The 24230-nt window shown below is 43.7% G+C and overlaps 2 protein-coding genes across 5 annotated transcripts in view; one reads left to right on the plus strand and one right to left on the minus strand.

Moving 5' to 3' along the window:
* The window catches only part of SNX30 (sorting nexin family member 30), a 582715-nt gene that overhangs the window by 93015 nt on the left and 465470 nt on the right, over positions 1-24230 (plus strand). The gene's annotated exons all lie outside the window — the stretch shown is intronic.
* Positions 1-24230, minus strand: part of PTBP3 (polypyrimidine tract binding protein 3) — a 106637-nt gene that overhangs the window by 10707 nt on the left and 71700 nt on the right. For 2 of the 4 annotated variants that reach the window (XM_065550557.1, XM_008176061.4), the window contains 3 exons: positions 13882-14056; positions 7430-7507; positions 5942-6081 (listed from right to left, as the gene is read on the minus strand). In XM_065550557.1, the coding sequence (XP_065406629.1) occupies positions 5942-6081; positions 7430-7507; positions 13882-14056 (393 nt within the window). Of the gene's footprint in view, positions 1-5941; positions 6082-7429; positions 7508-13860; positions 14057-24230 lie in introns of all 4 variants that reach the window. The other 2 variants (XM_042850385.2, XM_024112568.3) reach the window with 1 other exon arrangement.

A 24230-nucleotide genomic window follows, 5' to 3' on the forward strand; every position in this document is an offset into this window, starting at 1 on the left:
CAAAGTGGGTCGCGACCCCGTTTTAATTGGGTTGCCAGGGCTGGTGTCAGACTTGCTAGGGCCGGGGCCAAAGCCCAAGCCCCACTGCCTGGGGCCAAAGCCCCAGGGCTTCAGCCCTGTGTGGCAGGCCTCAGGCTTGGGCTTCAGATTACAGGTCCCCTTCCCAGGCGGAAGCCCTTGGGGTTCAGCTTTGGCCCCCTGGCTTGGGGCATCAGGTGGGCTCAGGCTCCACTTCCCCCTTCCTGGGGTGGTCTTGTAATTTTTGTTGTCAGAAGGGAGTCACGGTGCAGTGAAGTTTGAGAACCCCTGCTATCGAGTATGCAATTACTTTAAACTCAGTGTAAGTAGCTGCTAAATGAAAATAATCTGCATGCACCAATTCTTGTTTTCAAACAAGTTCTCATTCACTAAAGCACTCAAGCTTATGCTTTAATGTAAAGCACATGCTTCAGTGTTTTATGAACAGGGGTGGTTTGTTGAATCAGAATCTAGAGGAACATAAAAACAACGAGGAGTCCGGTGGCACCTTAAAGACTAACAGATTTATTTGGGCATAAGCTTTCGTGGGTAAAAAACCCACTTCGAAAGCTTTTGCCCAAATAAATCTGTTAGTCTTTAAGGTACCGCTGGACTCCTCGCTGTTTTTGTGGATACAGACTAACACGGCTACCCCCTGATAGAAGAACATAGAGCATGAGGGACACAATTATGGGCATTATTTCCTGTAGACCAGAAAGATAACTATAAAATTACAAATGGCCATTTGGGGTACAGATTTGTAGGGTGACCAGATGTCCTGATTTTATAGGGACGGTCCCGATTTTTGGGTCTTTTTCTTATATAGGTTCCTATTACCCCCCACTCCCTGTCCCGATTTTTCACATTTGCTGTCTGGTCACCCTACAGATTTGCTTTCTCTCAATCATTCCCCATCTCAGCCTAATGCTATCCTCAAAAAATGACGCCTGTTCTAGGGAGGTATTTGTAGGAAGAGTAAACAAAGTCCACTCAGAACCAAATATCCAGTAAGTTGTGTGTCCACTATTACAGTTATAAAATTTTTAGTGTTAATTTATAAACAAGGCTCATGTACAAAATTTGGGGGGAGGGGGGAGGGGAGAGGCAAAAAACCAACAGTTACCTACCATTCGTAACTGTTGTTCTTCAAGATGTGTTTCTCACGCCCATTCCAATTAGGTGGATGTGTGCTGCGTGCACAGTAGCTGGAAAGTTTTCCCCCTAGCAGTACCCGTTGCCAGCTTAGGCGCCCCCTGGAGTTGCACCTCCATGGCACTGTATATAGCGCCCTGTGAACCTGCTGCCACTTCAGTTCCTTCTTGCCAGCCTGGCTCTGACAATGGGTCTTGGAATGGACGTGAGCACTACATCTCGAAGAACAATTACCAAAGGTAGGTGACTTTTTTCTTCAAGTGCTTGCTCATATCAATTCCAATTAGGTGACTCCCAAGCAGGAACTCTGAGGCGGGGTCAGAGCTCCTGGGTTCACTGATTGAAGCACCGCTCTGCCGAAGGCTGCATTATCTCTAGCCTGCTGAGTAATAGCGTAATGCGAGGTAAAGGTATGGATTGAGGACGAGGTCACAGCCCTGCAAATTTCCTGGGTTGGAACCTGGGCCAGGAATGCAACTGAAGATGCCTGTGCCCTTGTGAAGTGCGCCGTCAGCATGGGGCATGTACTTTCGCTAGACCGTAGCATGTCCGGATTCATGATGTAATCCATGATGAAATCCTTTGAGAAGAACTGGAAGCCCTTTCATTCTGTCTGCTACTGTGATGAATAGTTGAGTGGTTTTTCGAAGCGGCTTTGTCCATTCGATATAGAAGGCGAATGCCCAGCGAACATCCAAAGAGTAGAGTTTTTGTTCCTGGCTGTTTGTGTGTGGCTTGGGGTAGAAAACTGGGAGAAAAATATCCTGATTAACATGAAACTGGGAGTTGACCTTCGTGAGGAAGGCTGGGTGTGGCCAAAGTTGAACCTTGTCCTTATAGAATACTGTGTAAGGCGGCTCAGACGTTAGGGTCTTAAGCTCAGATACCCTCTTGGCAGATGTTATCGCCATCAGGAATGCTACCTTGAATGAGAGAGAGAGCAAAAGGCATGTCACAAGTGGTTCAAAGGGGGGGAGCCCATTAATTTGGAAAGAACCAGGTTAAGGTCCCAGGCTGGGATTGGCTGCTGTACTTGAGGGTATAGCCTGTCAAGTCCTTTAAGAAAGCATCCAACTATTGGGTTGGTGAAGACCGATTGGCCCGCCATGCCTGGGTGAAAGGCGGAAATGGCAACCAAGTAGACTTTTACTGATGACAAAGCGAGCCCATCCTACTTCAGGTGCAGAAGGTAGTCCAAGATAAAATTCGAAGCTGGAGCCCCCGGTAGAATACACTTTCCTCCTGAAAAGGTCCAGCTTCTTCGCATTTTGGGCTTTAGGTGATGGACCTTGGTGCCCTTGACGTTCCTGTTCATTTGTCGCCGCCGCTGCCACTAAGGAGTCTGATGGTGGGTGCGAATAAAAGTGTTCAAATGCATTAGAGTGGACAAAATACTTCCTCTCTGTCCTTTTCACCATCGGGGGCAGGGAGGTGGCGTTTTCATGGTATCTTGTATGATTTTAATGAGTGACAAGGCAACTCAGAGCAGGAGTCAACAGTGCCAGGCTAGGTGGTGTCGTGCTTATGTGGCCCAATGCGGATCTCACTGTGCCTGAGTCCTTCCATCCCGGTGTGGGTGAACAGCACCCTGTCTGTCTTCTTGAGGGACACTAGGAACAGTACCACGCACTGCCATGTGTGGAGTCCCTGTAGAGGGAGCTCTGCTGGTGCTCAGCGTCTCTATCCAAGTCCCTTTTTGGTACCAAAGTTTCCCCATGTCGATGCCGGAGTACTGTGCACCAATGCTGAGGAACTAGGCATTGGTTTAGCTGAACCCAGCTCTGAGTGAGGACGGCCTCCCTCAGAAGGATCGTCAACCGTTGGCCCCTCTCTTTTTGAGTCCTGGGACAAAATCCCCATAAAGATCTTGCAATGATCCTTCTGATGCAATTCCCCCAGACACTTCAAGCAGGAAGTATGAGGGTCGATCCTGGGCATAGGCTTGTTACAAGCTGTGCAGTGTTTAAGCTCTGGGGACTGAGGCATGCCCTGGTACCCCCAGACAATTCCCTACCAGAATTCTAACTATATAATGACTGAACTAAGTACAACTACTAATCTAACTAAACAAGCGTCCCGGCTAACTGTCACAGGCAGTAAGAAGGAACTGAAGTGGCGGCAGATCAGCAGGGCCCTATATATGGCGCCATGGAGGTGCGACTCCAGGCGGCACCTAAGCCAAACCGACAGGTACTGCTAGGGGAAAAACCTTCCGGCTACTATGCACACGGCATGCACACACCTAATTGGAATCAACATGAGCAAGCACTTGAACAGCGGTTTCTTTAATTTTTAAAAGAATAAACCTCTTTTTAAAACAGAAGAGGAAATACATTTTATATTCCAAATCTGACCGTTTTAGAAACTATGAACAGTAATAACAGACCGCCATAGGAAATGAAGCCCTTTTCCTTAAAAAATATCTTGATGCAAGCTCCAACTTCAGCTATGCCGGCTTGCCATTTGTGAGTAAAAAATAAATACATATTTAGTGTGAGAGGGCAAGGTGAGCATCCTAAATCCAGGCATCAGGCAAGAGTTGCTTCTGTTGCTGGAGCTCCCGCTGCAGGCTTAACAGCATAGCTAGGAGCTACATGCAGGAAGGGGATGAAGTTGAATCGTATGCATGCAGCTCTGAGAAGAATTTGTCCCAAACATAGTAACTATTGAAGCACAAATGGTACCCTTATAACAAAGTCACCAACAGGGGTACTCTCCAAGTAGCACATGTCCAGTGTTCTGAGTTTTAAATGACCTTTTCAAAAGGTTTGGCAATATCTGGTTAGCTTACACCGTAGAATGCATTCAAAGTTCTTGGCATTGCCTTTTTAGAATTGCAATGAATAGTGAACAAAACAGCAGTGCTACAAATATCTTTGTTCTAGGTTTCACATGTGCATATGGTTTAGCAGAATATGTTCACTTAGGAATGAGAGAGTCATCATCTTTGGTTGTCAGCAGCAAGAGGCACTCCCAGCTTCTACTACAGTAATCAGGGTACAACCCAACATTTGTTTTAAAAAGTTAAGTCTTAAGTTATCTTTCTATCTCCTTTCTTCCCTGTTCCCACTCAGTGGGATTGTGTACAATGGATGTCGTAACTTCTGCGGTTTCCAAATGCAAGGAGGATTAGTGTAGGACTAACCATGCAGAAAGTTTAAATGTTTGAGAAAAGAAAGCTCATTTTCATAACCTTGCCCCTTCCCTACCCAAAGAGCTCTGCAAGGTTCTCTGTGGAAATCCTGGTAGGAGGAATTTTGTTTGGCCTTGTTTAACAGACTGATTTTTTCCAAGAATAAGATTATCCACTTTGAAGCCAGTATTTGTAGCCAGACAGGCCTTGGCCAGCCCACAAGGCTTGTGTATAAATTTGTTCTGGATACACTGCAGCACAAAATAAAAATTCAAACAGACTTTTTTTTAACTACTGCAACATTGCTCACAATCGGTGTTTCCCAATGCTTTGCACGAAGACCAAGTAACTAGCTGGAGATCATGAAGACACTATATACAGTACTGTTTCTTTGCTTTGTCACATTTGTAGCATTGTGTCATTGCAGGTACTTAAAAGGCATGTGTACAATCCGAATTTGGCAAATAAAGATGGTTAAATATTGGTAATGTGAAGCAAAGTGCTTCTATTTCAGTGACATCCATCAGAGAATTCTGGAGATACGATGAGTTAGGTGAACCTGAAAGAACTGTATGAAATAGCAAGCAGCTATTTTACATTTCTATGATATAGTTAGTCTGAACAGACAAATGTACAGTATATCAAAACAGACTCAATGAAGAAACTTGTAAATAAGATCTGACCTCTTTTTAATACATATTTTACGCTTTATATTTATGCTAAGTTTCCAAAGAACTGGGGATAAGTTAATAAGAAACTCTACCTATGCCACCTTCAGATAAAACAAATACTGAAATTGTATAGCTATATAATATTTTGGTCTGATAATTTTACTGCAAATTTATAAAACTAAACAATAATCACAAGGTAGGTATATTTAAAAATACACAACAAATCTACATGTTCACATTTATCAATTGGTTTCAAAAAAGTGGTTTCTGGAAATGTCAGTATGTCAAAGGACATTTACAAGCCTGTATGTTACTTTTGGATTCTAAACCACCTGTGATTTTTTTCCCCCAGGAAAAATGGGAAAGTTTGAAAAGAACCCACAAGAGTTTAGAAGGGCACTCATGGTCACCCTTCTATCTCATCCTTAACTACCTGCTCTCACCCATCTCTTCTTTGGGGAGAATACTCTGCCCTCTGTAAGGGTGAGAGTGGCACAAGGAGGATCCTCATTCCCTAAAGGGACCACACCCGTTTTACAATTATTCAACAGTTGCCTGCCTTTGCTTTGTGTTTCAGTGTATTTCATTATGTAAGATGTGTATTCTCTTCACTTTGGAGGTCTATTGACTGCAAGAGCTGCAGACTCTCAATAGACAGCTTCTTCCAATTAGCATGTCCATTGTTATACCCCCATGTTATATTTGTTTCTAATGAGGATGTCCATGTTCTTCTGAGATTCTATGAAGTTAGCATATGGTTCTAATCTTTGCCAATATTGCGAATTACTTAGAGCAAGTGATGTGGCTGCGGTGCCATTTCTGACATAAACAAAGTAAAAAAATATTTGTTATCCTCCTTTGTCTAACTTCCAATTTAAATTTTAGGACAAATATTTTAACATATATTCTATGCGAATATCAAACTACCAACTACTTGCATTGTTTGATTCCACCCATTCAAGCTTACATCAGGATTGAGGTTGCTGACAAGCAAAACAGAATTTCCTGGAACACCAGCAACTCCAGGAATAGCCATCCGTCCAGTCACTGCAGATGTGGTGATTGCGAGAGGACCAAGTGCTCCAGGAAGAGATGGGACTGAAAGACCTGAAAAACAATACTCAACTTATGGCCCAAAGGAAGTGGGAAAACTATTTCAGAAGATTAAAAAAACCTGCTCAAATTATGTAATATTGATTTATTTAAAAATCAATTCAACACCCAATAATAAAAGGCTCCATAGGCATATTTTAGTTTCTCCCAAAAGACTGATATATACCAATGGTTTCCAGCTCTTTTCCTGGGACAAGAACGCCAAACCCAACAAAAATCCACCCACTTTTTCTTGGCTCAGTCCCTTCTGTCATACAACTGTGTCTAGCAAAAACACACAGATCTCTGGGTTGGAGGCTAGGGGGACATGCATGGGCAGGTGGGCTATTTTGGGAGTTGAATTAGTGCTACTAGAGCTTGCTTTTTAATTGTAGGCTTTTGGGTGTTGCACTTCTCATGATGGTCACTCCAAAATACAACCCCCCACTACCTCAAAATAAAGCGACAGCGACATTGCAAGGAGATATTGAGTAATAAAGTAGTAAGCATGTATATCAAAAAGTTAAGCAAAAAAGCCATAGTAATCTATCATTTTTACAATTAGACTTCTAGTTTTGTCACTTTCAAATAGCCCTTTTTACTATGTATAATTTCTTAGTAGAATCAGAAGCCAGAGCACAAATGACAGAGTGTAGCTCATGACTAAGGTTAAGCTTTTGTCACGGATATTTTTTGTAAAAGTCATGGATAGGTCAGGGGCAATAAAGAAAAATTCACGGAAGCCTGTGACCTGTCCCTGACTTTTACTAAAAATATCCCACAAAATGGGGAGCCCAGCTGCAGGGTCTCCACACCGCTTGCAGAGGTTGGGTAGCTGTGGGGGCAGCTTCCAACTCTGGGCCCCCTCACCGCCTGTGAGGGCTTGGAGCTCCAGGGTGCCCTAGCATGGCACCGCGGTGACCCTCCCCTGAGCTGCGGGGAGGCCCCCACTGCCCAAGGCGGCTGGGAGCTGCAGCCTTGGGCAGCTCTGGGGGCTCCCGGAGTCCATGTACGCTGGGAGCTACGGCCCTGTCCACATGGAAACTCGGGGGGGATCCCACAGCTCCCGGCCAACAGGGCTGAATTCACGGTGTTCACTGGAAGTCACGGATTCTGTGACTTCCGCGACCTTCGTGAATAAAAACATAGCCTTAATTATGGCAACCAATAGTACATGTAATTCCTACAGTTAATTTAAATAGTAATACTTTGGGTAGTATGCTATGCAAACAGAGGTAGACTGACTGCTTTTTATGAATACTTATAGATCTTGATATTGCTGCATTATCATTCTGTTTAACTAGCTGGATTTCAACAATTTAAGGCAGTCTTCAAATTTACCAAACAAAAAATAAAGACTTACCTGCAGCTTGATGAAAGCCAATGGCTGGGGCAAATCCAGCAGCCCCGGCATATGGTGAAGAGATTATTCCTGGGGTGCCTAGAAATCAGACACATCTAATTAAAATCTATTCCAACACATTTAGCAAATAGAAAAATTATCAGTACAGAGGGACATTTCATCTCACTGACATTTCAGAATAACACCCTTCCAAAGGTTTTACTGTATTTTACAGAACTCAGGTTCAACAACCAAAGTTGATGTTTGAAAAAAAATATTTACAAGGTTAAAAGATACAATCAGAATTGACCCTGTTTGGTCTGCAATAAAAATCTGAAGACGTTGTGAACACTAAATATCAAAAGAAGAGAGAGAAAATGCTAGCACAGTGAAACAAAGTAAATAGTGAATGGATTCTACCATCCCACACCAAACCCCCATTCAATACACTTACATTTGGGTTAAATCTCTAGTTGGAGTTTGAGTTACCTTTAAAATTTAGGATTTATTTTAGATAATTTTCTCGGCATCAGCCTTGATATCTCTTCCTAAATTAGGCTGGGGCAAAGGCTACTCTGCTGGCAAGATACAGCAGCAAAAAGCAGACTGGTAGAGCAATGTCCAGCTAAGTTCTGACACTGTAGCACGTCAAAAGTTTCTCCTCTGTGTCTAAGAATTCAATTGGAGGGGAGAAGGCATAAGGGTAAGAAGAGAAGCCTGAGCCTTGGCTAACTTGAGAGCTTTTGCAGAGAGTGAGGCTATGGACAGGGAATTTTGAATCCTATGTGATACCAGGTATCAACAAGATTTGCCAGGAGCTGGCTCCTTCCTCTGACTATGTCAAAATACTTTCCTACTCCCCATAAGCACATGTGACAGATGTCCCCATCAATGCCCTCACATACTCAGATAAATTGAAGGTTACAGACTACTAAGAGGATGTTAATATGTACAGCCTCAGACATCTATTTGAGAAAGGAGAAAGATAAGAAATGTGGTAATTGCTCTCTTATTTGAAGGGAGTAAACACTTAGGAAGGGAAGGAATGTATATTAACCAAAGGGATATAACTAGAAATAACCAAATAAAATTAAAAAGGTAAGATTTAAGATGAACATGGGAAAATTCCTGACAGCAAAATATTAAACAATAGAATGCTGTTCCCAAGGAAAACAATGAATGCCCAATCATGAAACATACAAGATTAGAAAACCTCACAAAACAAATGTGAATGCAAATAGATTAACTAGATATTTTATTGGATCTTTTTCATTTCTAAGGGCATGTCTATGGGAATGTTTATAGTTTATGGTAAGCTGGGGTGTAAATCTAACCTGCACTAGCTTGCTGCAGACTAAGTGTTCTTGTGGACCCTGTTAATGTCCTCTTTGAAACAGGACTAGATCAAAGCATATTAACTAACTGTTTAAATGTATCAGCAGGGTTCACAAGGTCAATTAGTCTACAGCAGGCTAGCATGGGGTAGAGTCACACCCCACCTTGCCAGGAACAAAATGTTCACATAGACAGCCCTTAAGATACTCATTAAACCCATAAACACTTATGGGAACAATCTGGATACGTTCAAAAGTAGACTCTTCCAGGACAGGATCTCAAACACTGCCCTCACATATGACCACTTGAAGTCACATTTTGGGAAGACTTAAGGGAACAAAGAACAAATTAAGAAATAAAATCAACACAACAGAGTACAGTCAACTGCTCTGCTATTCAACTGAATTAATTTTACATGTCCCAAATTTTTAGTTTTCAATATGCCACCCGTCTTTTACTTACAAAATATAACTGTATTTTCGAAGTTGTCAGGGGGAAATATTAATTGAACAAACTGATCAGCCTGAAACAATATACCAGAGGGACATGAACTGCCTCATTGATCTCAATGGCTTAACTCTGAAACCTCAATGTCAGTTTAAATGTTAGTGTTAACTATCTTATGGCTAATGAGTTTAGAAGAAATATCTAGCAAATGCGCTTATTCTACAATCACAAATTGCCTCCCTTGCTTTCCCAAGTGCTCAAATCCCCACCTGCAAAGCTTCTCTTTGCAATGATTAAGGCTACAAACCGGGAATCAGGAAACATGTGGGGCCCTATCTAGAACAAAGATTGCTTTCTTAACTGCTTTCATTTTAATATAGTTTTAAAATCACCCAATTACCCTGAGCAGCACATAGGTTGGTGTTGTGTATGTACACACACACACACACACCCCTTTCAAAATGAAATGTTAGATTCTTTTGTTTGCTTGTTTACACATTCAACTATACTTTAGTCCACCACTTCTGAGAAATGCATTCTACACATAGGGCCCTTCATTTTCAGTTTTTATTTTATTTAATTTACCCCAGGAATGTATCAGTGTTTATTACTACAACTACAACAACAAAAACAGGTGAAAAATCGGTGGAAAAAATATTAATGTTTTTCTGGGTAAATATCAGGGTTTATTTTGGTGGACAGAAGGATGGGGGAAAGTATTCAGTAGATTAATGCTTTGATGAATGGAATTCAATGTGGTTTGATGCAAAACTAAAACAGAACTCAAAACAAATGCCACCTCTGAGTTTAAGAAAATAATATATCTCTAATCCCCAAGTAAAACTTTTCATTTGAACCAACAGCTTACTGTTGTAGACTTGAACTATTAACCTATAAATATTTATATTTAATAATGGGGCCACACCATTTGCTCTGCATATACTCAACTTCATCCTTTTCTCCTGTTTTTGTTAGTTTTAAACTTGGAAATTCTTCCTTGGGTTCTGAAATGTATTCTGATACAGATTTTTGTTTTCTTTCCATTTTAGAGTGTCTGAGCTTTAAATTGTTATCTATTATCAGCTTGAAATATGTATGTGGTGGGCATGAGATTCATCAGTATGTTCATATGTACATGCACTTTAGAACTTGCGTGCATGCTTGTTTGTTGTGTGCATCTTCTATACTAATATATAGCCTTACTCCGACAGGCAGCTTTGCATATGCACACAGACTACTGTATTGTAATACATATATCTCATGCAACATATTGTATTTTCTTAATAAAACAAGTTATTTTTATATATTTGAATGATACAAAAGTAGGGTGAAAATTGGGGGGAAAATGAATACTTTTTGTAAAACCCAAGATTTTTTTTCAGTAAAAATCAGTTTAAACTGAAAACGAAGGGACTTACCTACACATTATATAAGTAAGTAACATGATCATATGTTCATTTTTTAAATACTTAAGTCCCAAAGACAGAAATGATAAATTGAATTAGATACATTTCCTAAAATAATATGGATATTAGTGGGTATAGTGCAATACCGTAGGAATTACCACATTAAACAACTGAAGCAGACACCTAAGCTCTGACATAAATTATTTTGGCAGCCTACTCCCCTCTTATCTGTAGTCACAAAGAGTCCCTTATACAAACAATGCAAAGCATTAATCACATCACATTTTATGCTTGTAATACATGCACTGGTGCATTATACTGACAAGTTTTGGCAATATGGGCACTAATCATTCATTCACAGTTCTAGTTTCCATTATCATTCATTACTGAAGAAGCAATGACAAAGGGCTTTTATTCTGTCAGATGGGACCTGTATGTTGGACACCGATACCAGACAGACACGCAAGAATAGAATACAGCTAAAACAGGAAGATCAGGAATTCTAGCATATGTACAAAATCCTCTGCTATCTAGTTGACTGCAGATTCTAAGCAAACTCTCAGAAAATCTATTATGCCTTATGGTGAAAAAAGCTTTTTCAAATCAAATTTATTCCAAAATGCATCAGAAGTTTTTAACACGAGATATCTACAAAAATGTTTAACATTAAATGGTTTTAAATACAGCAGTGTTTTTAGTAATTACTTAAACTGCAATATCCAAATCCTAAAATAAGGACTAAATCCGCTAAATGTACATACTGATAATTATCCACCACTGTTGCTGGCTTTATCTGAATTCTCTATCATTGCAGCCTCCACTTGCTAAATAACAAGCCCAGGGTTCCAGCTTCTTCACTATCATTTCATTTTATCCTCAGACACTTGAGCTCTGTCCGTACTACCATTTCCACTCATGCTACCACTGTTGGAAAATCTGGAGCCCTATTTCTCCAGACAGGAACACCTCACCTCTGTCACTTCATATGTGCACGTATCTAATTCTCACCATCTTTTCAAATAAAAGGTGTCTGTGCCAGATGCTAGAAATTGGACAATTTTAATTTTTTACTGCCTGCAGTTGTAAGGCTTCTTGTGATTTTGGACATATTAAACCTCTAGGGTTAGATGAAGTGGTAAAGATGCCCAAATTCTATCTATACCAGCACTTCCAGACTTTTTGGTGCAGCTGCACTGGTGGAGAATTATGGGTTATTTGTTAAAGTAGACAGGATCTGGTGGTGTTTGTACCAGTCCCAGCACACAAATATGTAATGTAAACCCTGTATCATATCCAAGTCTTTTCTTAATCTATTGTACCATAATCACTCTTCCCCCTCTTGCTGAAGTTTCAGGCAAATTAGCTAAACCTGATTCAACCCAACTTACCAGGTTTGTAACAGGCACAATCTTAAGCATTGAGAGACTCCAATGCTTCCGTGATACCGTACTGATGACTTACAATAATTTTGTTTTTAAACAGAAATGGTTCTTATTTTATTACACAAATATTCATGGCTTCATTTTTACTTACTTTAAAAACAGTGCGACTGCCAAATAACAAGTACAGCTAACTTCATTATGTGCATACTTCCTAACAAAACCCCTACAACCAAACAGCAAAGAGTGTCATCTCTCAGGACTACATCAGAAAGTTATACTGTGCTAGAGGAAAATAAGATTTTCTTACCCGTTTGTAGCACTCTGACCAGTTGGACTGCACTATAGAAATATATTTTATTTTTTACATAACAAGGGACGCATTTGGCCCTTAATGAAGACCCATCCAACAGCCAAGAGCTAGAAATCTCACTTGTCAGCTGTAGCTGCTGGTTGCCAAGAGAGCTGGAAATAGTTGTCAAAATAGCACAGATGGCTACACCTTCTTCAGCTAGTCAAATGCCTCTTTCATAATTTCCATTACCATTGAGGTTGTTTAAATAAAATTGCCAAAGCCACAATGACAACACCACAGCCAATATATTGGATCTTTGGGTCTCTTCTGCTGCAATAACTGCAGTGCATTAACTGTTAAGCAGCCCTGTGGAATACAAGTGTATATGGCTACAACATGTCTCAAATATGGTCAATGCATCTCCCTTTAAATCCTTAGTATCCCTCAATTAATACCTTTACCCACAATAAATTGTTAAAACTACTTAATACATCTTCAGTTTTTAAATTTTACAAAAGCTGTTCAGTAAGCATAGCAGCTCATATTCCAGTACTTCACTTAGATTAATCGTACACACACACACACACACCTTCCCCCACAAACCATACCTACTTAGAAAATTTTATTTCCATACCTCATTCCTGAGGGAACATTCAATGAAAGATGGCAAATTCAAAACCAACGAAAGGAAATACTTTTCCCACACACTGCATAGTTAAACAGTGGAACTCACTGCCACCAGAAGTTGTTGAGGCTGAGAACATACCAAATTCCAAAGACCACCACCACATTTATATGGATACCAAAAATAATCGAGAAATATCATAATTAATGATAAATGCTGGAAGGGATATTAAACCTCATGCTCTCAAGGCAATCTTTAACTAAGAGATCATGATAAGATCTTATGGGGGGCAGAAAATACCACATATACCTAACATGAGGTTCTTATACCACCCTGTACAGCATCTGGCAATAATCTCTGAATTTTCATCTTCTGAAAGTCTGAACCAGACCTTTAGTAATGTACATTTTGTGGTTTAGCTTTGGGGGGGTTGTTTTTTAAAGCGCAGCTTTCCAACAAATCATGAGACTCTCTAAAATACTTACAATTTTCAAGCATCCTAATGGAACCAAAGTTTCGGTTGTAGACTATTGTGTAATTAGACCGTCTGATGCACAGTATTTCTCATGTATGAAGTATAGTTGTAGCTGTGTTGGTCCCAGGATATTAGAGAGACAAGATGGCTGAGGTAATATCTTTTATTGGACCAACTTCTGATAGTTTGGAATACTACTAAATTTTGCCCTGTGGTGAGTAAATAATTATGTTTACAGAATGCCTTGAAACAAAAGCTTTTGGCATTAAAAGTCTGAAGAACTTTTGGTTGAGGAAATTCAGTTTAAGATATTCACTTATTTTCCAGGAGTAGATTTTTTTCTTTAACTTTCATATACACTTTATTGGCATCAAGTACTTTGGACTCACTAGCGTCACTCTCCTTTAGGAACCTTGGGAAATGAGGATGGAAATTCCTAAAGGGCAGTACAACATAAAAAGCAGAGTGTTACTTGCTCCATTATATTTACCTAGAAGGGAGGTTTCCTTACCAAAAGCGGCAGCCATGTTGGGGTCAAGGGAGGGCTGGCCATCGCCAGAAGGAAGGTCAAGGCGAGTGAAGTCTCTGCTTTTGTCATTGTTGTATTTTACATTAAGGCTTGTTAACTTGGAGAAATCGATACGCAGAGTGCAGCATGCATTGTAGATATTCTGGCCATCCAGAGCCTACAGAAAAAAAGTGGTTGTAAAGTTTAAAAAGGCAAAACATTTACCATTCACATATCTTTTTGTTTGTTTGTTTGTTTGTTTTAAAAACAGCTTATTACCCAAATACAAATCCACACTAACAGCAACCTTTAAGAAGTTGTTGGTCCATTCCAGACTAGCCATCACCTTCAGCCAAAGATCCTTACTTTCTAGACTATTACTGTAATCTATTGGGTCAGTATGTGTGGCGTAGCTCTCTCTGTGCCAATCCACAGGGAATGGGGCCTACAGAGCCTGGTCTCCTTAAAGGATGCATCAGACTCATGCTTTTAAGCCTTGGACATCTTCCACATTTAAACTGCACTATAAAATAGTGGAGTGATATTAGTTTGGGTTTTTTTGGAACAACAGATCACAGGAATTTGTGGATGTTGGCTCGAGTGTAGTAAATTAAAGTTACTCATTATAGAACTACCCCAACACCACTAGGAAAGAATAAATGAACTGACTTTGTCTTGTTCATCAAAATCTTTTCTGCACAAGCACACCTGAGTACTCTCCTAGCACCTCATCACAAAAAAACAAAAGAAAAAAAAAATCAGAGGCTATACATTTTCCACAGATTACCAGTTATGATTTCAGGTTCTGTGATATAGAAATAGGAATAATGATACACAAATCCCTAGCTAACTTGAATTAAACGCCTTTACCAGTCAGCCACCTTAACTCCAAATAAAACATTGTTTTAGGATTGAAAACTTCTTTCACTCAATAGTTTACAAGTTATATGAAGACAGCAGAAAGGCCACCACAAAATGGCTACCAGGCTAGAACATGGAATTATCAGGTGATCATTAATCCCTCGGGTCGGATTCTCATTTAACGTGTGCCCATTTGGCACTGCCAAAGCAATGTAAAGAGGGCTTAAAGTGAGTGTAAGGTCCCTTTATGCTGGCAGAGCAGTGCAAAGTGGTCTTAACGTAAATAAATATCAGACTTAGTACAGAATGGGAAGATTGATCACATTACTGACAAATAAAATGCATGTGCAATGCCTGAACTCTGGTCTCGAAATAAACATAAGAACATGATTCAGTTTGTTTGTAAATTTGCCTGAAATTAAGTCTATGCATTTAGGTATTCATTTGGGACTCTCTCTTTCAGCTATGCAATTACCTGAAAAATTAATATGAACAACCACAAAAGTAATATGCTCTGCATAAGGAAAGGTACAATAAAAAAATTGGGTAGCAAGAGAAATCTCTTCCCTATATCAATACTCACATTCTAAGAAACCAAAGGAAGATAAGCGGAAGTGGCATGCCTCAGGTCCATTTTCAACAATCCGTTACCTGATACATAGTAAGGCCTGGTCCACAGAAATTTTGTACTGGTATAACATTTGGTTAAAGGTGTGAATTTCCTTTTATTTAAAGTCATACAAGTACAACGCATTGCTTATACACCAGTACAGCTTATTCCTTGTCCTGTACAGCACAAGGAGAGTTGTATCGCCTAACTAGTATGACTTGTAGCATGCTCATATAGGAGGGTTACCATATTTTCATTTTAAAACACTCCATGGGGCCCGGGGCCTGCCCCAACTCCGCCCCTTCCCCAAAAGTCCCCGCCCCAACTCTGCCCCCTCCCCTGAATGCTCCGCCCCCTGCTCCTCCCCCTCCCCTGCCTCCCGTGAATCAAATGTTCGCAGGAAGCCTGAAACAGGGAGGCAACAGGGAGGTAGCAGGTAAGCTGGGGCTGGGGCTGGGTGCGGCCGAGCAGTCCAGGCCAAGAGGCTCTGGCCCCGGCGTCTCCCGCCCGGCTCGGCTCAGCTCCGGCCCTGGCCCCCGGCCGAGCGGGCCCCGGCCCCGCGCCAGCCCCGGCCGAGCACCGGCGGCCCCGCACCGCCGGCCCCGCGCTGGCCCCTGGCCGAGCACCGCCGGCCCCCGGCCCCGCGCCGGCCCCGCGGCCTGAGCGGCCCCCGGGCCCGGCCCCGCACCGTCCGCCGAATTGCCGCCGAATAGCTGGATATGCCGCCCCTCTCCGAAGTGGCCGCCCCAAGCACCTGCTTGCCAAGCTGGTGCCTGGAGCCGGCCCTAGCTGTGACGCCCTCTGGAGTGGCGCTCTCACGTGGCGGTTTATCAGGCGCCGCCAGCCCTGTGCCCTCTCTGTTCCTTCTTGTCAGCAACTCCGACAGAGGGGCAGAAGGGTGGGGAATGGAATGGACATGAGTAACACATCTCGAAGAACCATTATGAAAGTAGGTAACCATTTGCTCATGTCAATTCCAGTCTAAATGACTCATGAGGTTTTCGACCTCCTGAACGAGGAGTTGCTCATGAGAAGGATCCCTGAAGGGGGACGGGGAAGGTGGATAGAAGGGTTGGTCAGCTACAAACTGCAGGGTATAGCCCGATGAGACTGTATAGAGCACCCAGAGGTCCGAGGTGATACGGGACCAGGGTGGCCAGAAAGGGCGGAGGTGGTTGAGGAAGACAAGGAGCGGATCCGGTTCAGTGCCTGAGGCATTGTCCTCGGGTGCACCCTCAAAATGACTGCTTCTGCCTGCTTTGATCACCGGAAGGACCAGGCTGCACAGGTGGACGAGACGACGACTGGTGGAGTTGCTTAAAATCCCTGTCTTTTTGTAGGAGCCGGAATGAGGGGTACTCCAAGACCTCGAGGATGGCGGAGGCGCAACAGTTTCCTGGCTTGCTGAGGAGTATGAAGGCCTAAGGAGGGGAGGGTGGCACGGGAGTCTTTAAGGCCATGGAGCCTAGCATTAGTTAGCTCCAAGAGCCCCGTTCCCTCAAATGGGAGGTCCCGGAGGGTACGTTGCATCTCCTGGGACAACCCAGAGGTCTGTAACCAGGAGCTACGCCTCATGGCTATTGCATAGGTGAGCAGCCTGGACGCCGAGTCTGTGGCATCCCAGGTCATCTGGAGGACACCCCTGGCTACCACCGTGCCTTCATCTATGAGAGTGGCGAACTCCTGTGCCTGACCCTGTGGGAGGCTCTCTTTGAACTTGCCAATGGAGTCCCACAGGTTGAAATTGTACCTGCCAAGTAGGGCCTGATGGTTAGACACCCTAAATTGGAGGTTCACTGTGGAATAAATTTTTCTGCCAAATAAGTCAAGTCTCTTGAAATCTTTATTTTTGGGGTTGCCATTTGCCTGGCCCTGTCTGGCCCTTTCGTTGATGGCAGACACGACCAGGGACCCTGCAGGAGGGTACGTGTAAAGGTATTCAAACCCCTGCAGGGGGACATAGTACTTTTCTGCCTTCTTGGATGTGGGTGGAATGGAAAATGGGGTCTGCCACATTGACTTGGCAATCTTCAGGACCGCTGGGTGAACGGGAATGCAACCCAGGCTGGGGCAAAGGAGGGAAGGACACTGAAGAGGTCATCAGGTTCCTCAGCTAGCTCCTCAACCTCCAAGTTCAGGCTGGCTGCTACCCCTTTTAAGGAGGGCTTGGTGCTCCCTGAAGTCATGGGGGAGGGAAGTTCCTAGTTTGTGAGGGCCCCGCCACCGCCTCATCTGGGGACGATGAGGATGACTACTCCGACGAAGGTTGGGGGGCATCCCCTTGCTGCACCGAGGACCATTCCACAGTTGCTTGGGCCTCCCTCAGGGTCACCACCTCAGATTTGGTCTCTTGCTCCGATGCTGGCGCTGGCTGTGTTGGGGGCAGCTTGTGCGATGCTGTCTGGAAGGAACAATGTGAGTACGGTGCCGGCATTACAGGCAGCCCCCACAGGTTGCCACTGGGTGGGCCATTGCCCCTGAACCCATGCTGGTGCTGCAGGTGCCTTGGTGGGCTCCTCACAGGGAGACTATTCTCCCCAGACAGGGGAAGGACTAAACTGTCCCTCCGATCCAGACCACTGACTCTCAGTGGCGACTGGTATGGGGAAAGCGAGGGCTGGTTCCTGCCCAAAGAACAGTACCATAGCCCTGGCGACCGGTACTGCGACCAGGAATGGTCTCGCATCTGAGGAGACCGACGCCTAGGCGGCCTGCGAGGCGATGGGCAACTGGTGCCTTGGTGATCTCTGGCAGGACCACCACTGGTACCGAGAACATGGGGATTGGTGTCGCGACTCCAGAGTCCTGTGTCTTGTCAGCCGAGAGCGTGGCGTCAGAGATCTGGAGACCCGGGTTGCAGTACCAGGGTCTTTGACCCCAGCGAAGGGGAACAATGCCTGTGGTCTGGGACGTTCCCATCACCAGCTTGGTCCTCTGATCTGGTGTCTTGGCCAGACATTTGCAGTGCCAGTTGGCCTAACTGTTCTTTGCCCGCTGGGCCCACCTCAGGCACAGATGGCCATGCGATGGGCTGGGGCTCCCTACCGCTCCCCGGATTCAGAGGTGGGTCCCTGGCTGGGCTAGGGGGTCTGACCACAGTGGTACCCCCAAGAACCTCCATTGCAGGCACCAGGCCTAGCTCAGGTCCTTTGCCTGAAGCTCCCTTGCATGGTGCCTGCGGACCAGACGACTTAGGCCGCTTCTTCAGTATCGGCGAGTGCCAGCGGTGCACTGTGTGCCGACGCTGAAGTACCGTGCATGGAATCCCAGTGTGAGGGTTCCGATGCTGGGCGCAGAGCAGCCTCCATGAGGAGGGCCCTTAATTGAACGTCCGGCTCTTTTTGAGTTCGGAGATGAAAACGTTTGCAGATCTGGCACTTGTCTTTTCGATGGGACTCTCCCACGCACTTCAGACAACTCTCGTGAGGGTCGCTGATGGGCATCGGCTGGCTGCACTCAGAACACGACTTAAAGCCTGGGGAGTGGGGCATGCCCCCCTCCAGGACAAAGTCCCAGCCGGGATTCTAACTACTAAAACACTTAACAGCTCACTAATCACTGACTAAATAATAAAGGAGAACCATCTGAACAGTGAAGAATCGCTAATGCTCTTGCTAAGCAAGACCAGGCGCGCCAACCGTCACAGGCAGTAAGAAGGAACTGAGAGGGCGTAGGGCCGGTAGCGCCTGATATACCATCGCATGAGACTACCACTCCACAGGGTGCCACAGCGGGCCCTACGGATACCACTAAGGCAAAAGTCTCCAACTGTGCATGTGGGCACACACAGCCTAGAATGGAATCGACCTGAGCAAGCACTCGAAAAAGAATAAAGGCGTTCTGAGCCCAGGCTAGGGCTACCAAAAGAATTGCCATATTCAGAAGAACTCTGCGGGAATGACATACTAGGTTGAAATTCCAAGGGTAAATGCGTCACTCCTAGGAACTTGTTAAAAAAAAAACACTGATATCTACTTTCCTTTTTTACTCAACTGGGGAGTTACAAATTTGTGGCAAATTAAAAGGAACATTGATGTAATTCTGCTCCCCGACAGGATCTGGATTTTGCTCAGCCAATCTACTGTGGAATTCAGAACTCTGGTACGAACTGTTTACCAAGACACATAATTGTTCTCTGTCCACAAAAGAATTGAGTAGTGTTTGGGTTCTGATGACCCAGCAGATTGACTTAGGAGGGACATTGGAATAATTATTGTGAAGGTAAGAGTCTGCAATAGCAGGAAAAGGAATACAGAAAAATACTGGACTAGATCAATTTCTTGTAGCAGATTCAAATTTAACAGATCATCATATTAAAAATGTGACAGCAAGGTCAAATTTCTTAATGTGCAACAATTCAGAATCCAGCAAGCTACAAAATGACTATATGCCTACTGACAAAAACTTTTACCTAGCAAATAAATAAAATGAGGGCAAGGACTTAAGTTCCATGCTAGATACGGTATTATATTGCCCACTCTACCAAATTATGAATATTTGGTCACCTACTCTCTCACTCATCACCCCCTTAAAGGAATGATCCATTCCTTCAAAAATAAAAGCCACAGAATATTTTATTTTGGATGCTTGTTTCTTTGTTTACATATTAATTTTCTTTAACATGGTGCTCGAGTAGTCAAATCTACTATACATGCTAGAAATTAAATAGATATATAGAGGGAATTATTAGCTGTGTCCAGGAGAAAGCTAGAGGCGTCTTTCTTATAAAAGACTATCACTATGGTATCCATTGCTATTTTGTCTGCTCCTTAGTTTATTGCATATCTTGTTTGTGCAGCTTGTATCTAAGCAATGACAGGGTCAACATGAAGGAAATACAGTGAAAGAAAGCTCACATTATGAGAAACAGGGAAATGGGGAAAATCACTCAATGTTTTATAATGGCAACCCAAAGAAAGATCCATCTTAGAGAAGTATTTTGAAGGTTTATATCTCCACCCCAAATTAAGACAATGACTGTTTTTTCCACTTTCACGGGTCATTTATTTGCAAAACTAAACATGCCCACGGTTTTGTTCCCTTGTTTAGTGACGTAATACTACAATGTGGAGGTAAGTGTAGGGTTGTACATGTTTAGAAGCCAAATAGGTAGCTTTGGAAGAAAATATGAAAGCATCTACACGAGTCATCAGTTTTGTGCTATTTTCCATAGAATTTAAGTACCAGATTGTATTTCTAAATAACATTTAAATCACTTTGTTTCAATTTAACAAAAATCTTTCTAGGATCATGAAACCTAGTATTTTTCAGCAAAGCCAACATGACGCATACAGAAACTAAATGTACTTTTCCCTTATTCCTTCTCTTCCTACTCATTAAAATGATGGGGTTAATTACAGGTAAGAAAAGTTTGACAGATTTTGGAATCAGCAGGCAGTATATGGACTGGGGATCAGTTATAAAAAAATGTAAATTATTCAAGTAATTGCAAACTTATTTCTTTTTGTATCAAAAAAATTAATGCAGGTCTTTGGCACTCATTGTTAGGGTGCAGGTGCTGATCAAACTGATGAAAGATTGGGGAAGACAAGCCACAAGTTCTTCACCTATGATGCCAGATTATTTATTTATTAATTATTATTATTATTATTATTCTTCAATCATCATCACAGGCCTCCCCAAAAACCTGTGCTTGAACCACATGCAGTTTATTAGCTGGTCATCTTTGCCTGTATTATAGTCTACTAAAAGGAATTAGGAGCCAGATTTACAGGTCTTTGAGCCAACATTATAAGGAACACGAAATTTCACTGAAATTATTTATTTTTATAGAACAGTACTGATTTGTAATTACAAGGACAATGGTTTTAAAGGTTTTTGAAAAAGACTATATACCTACCTCATGTTGGCTTTGCTGAAAAACTACTAGATCAGGGGTCAGCAACCTACGGCACGCGGGCCAACCATGGCACACGAGCTGATTCTGAGTGGCATGCAGCTCCCCTGACGCGGCCCCCAGCTCCACTCAGCGCCCCCGCCCACCGCTCTCCTCTGCGGGGGCAGGAGGCAGAAGCTTGGTTCTGCAGCAGCCAAGCTTCCCCCCTCCCCCGCTTCTTCTCCCAGCATGGTGCTTTCCTGCCCCGCCTCCTCTCCATCCCAGGCCGATCAGCTGATGGCCCTTGCGAGGGGGAGGGGGACAAGTGGCAGCATGCTCCTTGCTCCGTAGAGCAGGCAGAGAAGAGGTAGGAATGGGGCCTGAGGGAAGGGGGTGGAACAGGGCATATCCCTTCCAGCCCCCTGCCATGAGCCGCTCAGGTCAGGGGACTGGGAGCAACCCCACGAGCCGAGCACCCTAGCCCTCTGCCCTGACCCCCCCCCCCCCCCACACACACACACTCAGCCCTCTGCCCTGAACCCCCCTACCCCAACACACACCCAGCCTTCTGCCCTGCACCCTCACAGCCCCATTCCTCTTCCCTGAACCCTCCCCCAAACTCAGCCTTCTGCCCTGCACCCCCATACCTCTGCCCTGAACCCCCCACACCCCAACTCACACCCAGCCTTCTGCCCTGCACCCCCACAGCCCCATCCCTCTGCCCTGAACCCCCCTCAGCCTTATGCTCTGCACCCCCATACCTCCAGCCCTCTGCCCTGAACCCCCCACACCCCAACACACACCCAGCCTTCTGCCCTACACCCCACACACACACCAGCCCTCTGCCCTGATCCCTGAACCCCTCCCACACACACACCAGCCTTCTGCCCTGAACCCCCTCCCCCAGCCCTCTGCTCTGACCCCTGAAACACCCACCCCCAGGTCTGGGGCCCCGGCCGCAGGCCCTACTCAGCCCGCTGCCAGTCTAGGTGAACAGAACCCCAGGCTGGCAACGAGCTGAGCAGGCTGGAGGCATAAGATCAGCATTTTAATTTAATTTTAAATGAAGCTTCTTAAACATTTTGAAAACCTTGTTTACTTTACATACAATAGTTTAGTTATATAATATAGACTGATAGAAAGAGACCTTCTAAAAACGTTAAAATGTATTACCGGCACACGAAACCTTAAATTAGAGTGAATGAATGAAGACTCGGCACACCACTTCTGAAAGGTTGCCTACCCCGGTACTAGATACATTAGTTGCCAGTTTTCATGATCATAGAAAGATTTTTGTTAAATTGAAACAAAGTGATTTAAACGTTCTTTAGAAATACAATCTGGTACTTAAAACTGATGACTCGTGTAGATGCTTTCATATTTTCTTCCAAACTATATACCTATAACTGGCCAAAGCAGACAGTCTCTACGTAAAAGAATAAATGGATACAAATCAGACGTCAAGAATTATAACATTCAAAAACCAGTTAGAGAACACTTCAGTCTCCCTGGCCACTCGATTACAGACCTAAAAGTCGCAATATTACAACAACAAAAAACTTCAAAAACAGAGTCCAACGAGAGACTGCTGAATTGGAATTAATTTGCAAATTGGACATCATTAAATTAGGCTTGAACAAAGACTGGGAGTGGATGGACCATTACACAAAGTAAAACTATTTCCCCATGCTTATTTCCCCCCCTACAGTTCCTCATATCTCCTTGTCAATTGCTGGAAATGGGCCATTTTCATTACCACTACAGTTTTTTTTTCTCTCCTGCTGATAAAAGCTCACCTTAACTGATCACTCTCCTTATAGTGTGTATAGTAACACCCATTAGTTCATGGTGTGTGTGTGCGTGCGCGTTCCTACTGTATTTTCCACTACATGCATCTGATGAAGTAGGCTGTAGCTCACGAAAGCTTATGCTCAAATAAATTTGTTAGTCTCTAAGGTGCCACAAGTACTCCTGTTCTAGATACCTACAGTAAGCAGATACCTTTTTAAACCCGAGATAGCAAGTGAAAAATTTAAATTCCCCCACCACCAGCATCTATTTCCTGTAACTAGAAGGAATACTAGCAGTGTACAGTAACTCCGCACTTAAAGTCGGTCCCGGTTAACGTTGTTTCATTGCTGATCAATTAGGGAACATGCTCATTTAAAGTTGTGTAATGCTCCCTTATAACGTTGTTTGGCAGCCGCCTGCTTTGTCCACTGCTTGCAGGAAGAGCAGCCCGTTGCAGCTAGCTGGTAGGGGCTTGGAACCAGGATGGACCGGCAGCCCCCCTATTAGCTTCCCCTCCCCTAAATTCCCAGTGCAGCAGCCGCCCAGCAGACTACCAGTTGCCGGCAGTTCAGCTGTCCCTCCCCCCACTGCCATGTGCTGCTCCTGCCCTCTGCCTTGGAGCTGCTCCCGGGAGCTTCCTTGCATGCAGTGCAGGGGAGGGAGGAAGAGGGGGGCTAATGTCAGGGCCTGCTTACCCCTTCTCCATATAGAGCAGGATGGGGACAAGACAGGGCTCAGGACGGCAAGAGCTTGCTGGCCGCAGCAACTTCCTAATTTTTTTTTTTTTTTTTTTAAAGGCAATGTGCTTAGAGTGGGGTCAGCATACTTAAAGGGGTAATGTGCATCTCTCCCTCTCTCCCACACACAGGGTATGTGTCTCTGTCTGCCATTCTGTCTCCCCTCCCTTGTAGAGTGCCTTGTAGAGTGTGAGGCTACATTAACAACGTGTTAACCCTTGAGGGCGCATATATATGTTTGTCTGGTGAAAAAAATTTCCCTGGAACCCAGCCCCCCGTATTTACATAAATTCTTATGGGGAAATTGGATTCACTTAAAGTCACATTTTTCAGGAACATAACTACAACGTTAAGCGAGGAGTACTAGCCTTAACCTGCGACCAGGTAGACAGGTGAAATTATTCAAGACCAGTAATACATAATTAGTAGTAAAAGTACTGAGGTTCACCAAATCATTCTCTAGAACATAATTACAAAACCCCAAAGCTACTTGAGCAGTAAGAGAATTTAAGTATTA

The sequence above is a fragment of the Chrysemys picta genome, chromosome 6 (genome assembly GCF_011386835.1).
Source record: "Chrysemys picta bellii isolate R12L10 chromosome 6, ASM1138683v2, whole genome shotgun sequence".
In the NCBI taxonomy this organism is placed as follows: domain Eukaryota; kingdom Metazoa; phylum Chordata; order Testudines; family Emydidae; genus Chrysemys; species Chrysemys picta.